This window comes from Acanthisitta chloris, unplaced genomic scaffold, assembly GCF_000695815.1.
Source record: "Acanthisitta chloris isolate BGI_N310 unplaced genomic scaffold, ASM69581v1 scaffold3756, whole genome shotgun sequence".
Taxonomy (NCBI): Eukaryota; Metazoa; Chordata; class Aves; order Passeriformes; family Acanthisittidae; genus Acanthisitta; species Acanthisitta chloris.
In genome coordinates this window covers 115282-119173 of record NW_008677476.1, presented here as the reverse complement: position 1 = coordinate 119173, position 3892 = coordinate 115282, and the positions used below count along the sequence as shown (strand labels likewise).

At 42.3% G+C, this 3892-nt stretch overlaps 1 protein-coding gene across 1 annotated transcript in view; it reads right to left on the bottom strand.

Moving 5' to 3' along the window:
* LOC103803927 (oxysterol-binding protein-related protein 5-like) overlaps positions 1-3892 on the bottom strand; it is a gene marked incomplete at its 3' end in the record, with an annotated part of 56219 nt that overhangs the window by 18355 nt on the left and 33972 nt on the right. Inside the window, 1 exon segment of the mRNA XM_009076510.1 lies at positions 1866-2037. Coding sequence (XP_009074758.1) covers positions 1866-2037 — 172 coding nt within the window.

Below are 3892 nucleotides of genomic sequence, written 5' to 3'. Positions count from 1 at the left end.
GAAAGCATTTAATTAGAATGATTGAATCCCTCTGAGGAAGCCACTGTCACTGGCAAACCAAAAACCCCCTTTGCTCAGCACTTGCACAGTTTGGGGTTTGCATTCTCTCTTATTTAAATGTTCTTTAGTCTTCCAGGGATGACAGCAAGTTATCCCCCTGTCCTGCAACCATCAAACTCCCCCGGGCTTTAAGCACTGGGGAGTGTGGTTACACATTCAGAACAGTGGCAGGACTCAGGAAGGAGAGGGCACTGGCCAGATGACCAGACACTGAATGCCCAGCTTGAACCAGACTCAGCTAAAATTTCAGCCTGTCAGAAAAATCTGATTCCAATTGTGGATACTCTGTCCTACTGAAAACTCTGCCATGTGTGCAACTACTGCAGAGCCTCTAATTCAAGACAGCTTTTAATGCTGAACAAATACCAGAGGCATCATTCAAGTATCATTTATGCATCATACTTTGAAGAAATACTTTAATACAGTTTTAACTCTGTGTTCTGAACCTCCTTACAGTAGCCATGGGTCTGCCTGAATGTTCTCAGTGCCATGGGCTCCGTTTTAATACTACGTGCATTTCTCTACACACATCCATCAGCTGAAAAACAAGTCCACTGCATTCCTGAATTCATTATCACAGTGAGCACAGAGACTCTCTCTTAGCCAGAAAGAAATTAGAAAGTAAAGTATTATGGAAGAAGCCCAAGAACAACAGAAACATTTGCACAAGTACTAGGGCACATGCCCTGGTAACACATCAGAATTCCTTCTCTTCTCCTATTTCTCTTCAATCTCTAGCTATAAACCCAAACAGCAGGACTAGAGAACACATGCTGGGAATACCAGAGCCTTTCAGGGCACAAGGCAGACCAAAATGCTGCCATCCCTTTGATCCCATGGGACCAGAGATACCTACACACTCTGAAGAGGACTCAGACCCCTGCTGTTCTTACAACAGAGCCTAAGAAAACCACTTAAAGGTAAGGTCCCACTGTGCAAAGCTTCATCTCTGCAGACTGCAAGAATTGCCACCCTAAAAACTGCATAACCAATGGTGTACTGCTGTGAGCCCTAAAAGTCAGATTTGAATCAGCAGAACTAGAAATAGACACTACTTCTCCCAGTTCCCACTCCAAAGGCCAAATGTCTATACCAGAAGGATTTTGAAGTTGCTTATTCAGCTATAAGCAACAGAAAGGCCTGGGGTTTTTTAATGCCTACAGAGCTTTGATGTGAGTTGTTCCAAAATGCGGCAGTAACACTAGGAATATGAATAGAAAGAAGGCTGTGGGGATTTTTTTTCTCTTATGTAAAAATGTATCTGATGCATCGAGGAAGAAATTGGAAACCACTCAGAACCCCCACAGAGAGAGAAAGTAATCATAAAACTAAGGATGCAGTGCGTGCACTCTGCTGACTATGACACAGTGTTATTAGGAAAGGGAACACATCCTAAAAAAATAGATCAGACTCAGGGCCATGTGTGTTAGCAATGGACAGACATTATCAGTGACTGTGTCTGTGTAACTACAGGTCTACTCTAGCAGCTAGATTCTGCAATCTTTACTCAGGCAAGCCATTTTTCAGGCCAGCATCTCCAGACAGCATTTTGGCCCAAGCACGGGACAGAAGAATATTTTTTATGTACAAACAAGCACAGCTGAGTTCTCTCCGTTTGTGTGCTCATGCATTAGGTGGCAACAAACCTCACATATACCAATCCCATATATGAGTGAGGGATGCAGCAGCAGAACATACAGGCTGTTTTTTAAACAGGTTTCCTTAGTGGACTCTGGCTAGATTATGCTAAAGTTTGAGCCATACAACACCCCTCTGTGCATTAAGAAGTGATAGCCCCATCTTACTTGAAGAACTCCTGGTCTGACATAGCACTTGTGTGCAAGAGGTGGTTGAGCCCCACATGTGCAGAATCACTCGAGCAGTTCATTTCTCCATCCTTTCCCTGCTTGGAGGCACTGAGCCTGAAGAGGCTGGAGCAACGCAGGGCAAGTTCCAAAGCATCCAGCCAGCATCGGCCTGTGAAACAAAAGGAATTATTTAAGCACAGGAGGATAAATAAGTCAATTCATTAACTTCCTCTCAAAAGCTTCTTGCCTGGGAGTAAAGCTCATTTGTAATTCAGGAAGTCACTATGTACAATAATCTATTTTTCATACATATAATCCCTAGGATCTCTTGCCAGAAATGGTGTGTTTTAGTGGCTGCATGAGTAATACATCTGCATGACTAATTCAGTGTGAAGTTCACATAACTCCCTCTTCCCTAATAACATCTCTTCCTCTCATCTCCCACAACCTGTTCACATCCTGTTTCCCCTTTCTGATTTTGTCTGAGGTGCAGGAAATGTGTACAGGTATGGTGCCTTCAAACCACCTAGCAACTTGTGTCTGCAAGTAATACACCCCAAGGGCACGTTCAGCATTTGGCATCCCCACCACTCACACCACCCAATGGCAGGGAGATACTGAGGCACTGTGCCATGCAGGAGGGGTCCTTGCTTAGTCTGGGATCACTGAAATAAGCTTGCTCACGGGTTCCATGTAAGGCATAGTGCTGTAGTAACAACCATTCCAAACAAGATCTAGGATGGTCAGTGCTTGCCAGAGTGAGTAAGACTAGAGGGAGTTGCTTGTAAGGTTGTTTAGTTTATCTTCTTTGTATTTTTTTCCTCTTTTCTCCATTCCTTCTCTCTACCTGGTCCATCAGATAATCTGGGTGTCGCATCAGTTTTTCTTTCCTTGCCACTGAAAAGTCATTGGCTGAAGGGTCTACTCTGCAAATACCAGAAACTGTAAGCATGGCACAGACACAAAACAAACTGCAGTTCCTATGCACATCCACACTTGGTTTCCTTATGGCCTGCACAGACAGCAAATGAAATGTACAGGAATCCAAGCTGACCCTCAGCTCCTTTTGCAATTATTCCTCCAAGACTACAAAGCTGTGTGTTAAAGCCTAACCACCACAGTGTTGGCGCTGCTGTATTCCTGGAAGCAGCTGGAAACAGCCAGTTTCTGTAGTGCAGTCATTAATGAGGCCAGGACACCTGCAAATTGGCTGAACATTCAAGAATTGAAGTACCAAGGGAGTTATCCTCTAATTTCAAGGATGTAAAACAGAATTCTTCATTATACTTCTTGGGATATATTTTGCATAATTAGAAGTGTGCTTGAGAGTTACTGAGGAAAACAAAAGGATTTTGGTCTAGCAATGGCAAGTGCTACAAACAGGTTTTCCCTGGACCATATTCATTCCTAGGTCCTATTTGGAAAATTTTTCCATTACATTCAATTCTATCACACACTTACTATCAAGTATATGCACAAATTTCACTGGGATTCTGCTGTTCTCTTGGCCAGAATTCCTATCAACTTCAATGTGACCAAAATTTGGCTCTACAAGAAGATCAATGACAGTCTAAAAAAAAATCTACAACATATGTATATAAAGAAATGTTTATAAATTTGAGTGGCTTTCAGTGCTTGCTTGCTATGAAGTGAAATAAAAATACCTCAAATCTTTCAAGAATCCACTTGAATGCTCAGCCACAAAAACTGCAGAGCCCAGTCATTTATTCCAATTTCATCCTATAAATTCCTTCACTATCAGCTTATGATTTAATAATATCATCACGAATAATGGTTAATAAAAGATTAGGAAGGCTGAAGGCTGTTGGAATTGATTTCACAGTATTTTGTATTTAACAAGTATTTTTGCATTAAGGCTTTGCATGCAGAGATTTATTCCCTTCTCAGCATGTGAAGGATTTGCATGGATAACCCATTAGAGTTAATGGCTGCACTGAGCACAGATCCACCTCCTCCTATATATCCCCTCTCCCCCAAACCCACCAAGATGCAAACCTGTTTCA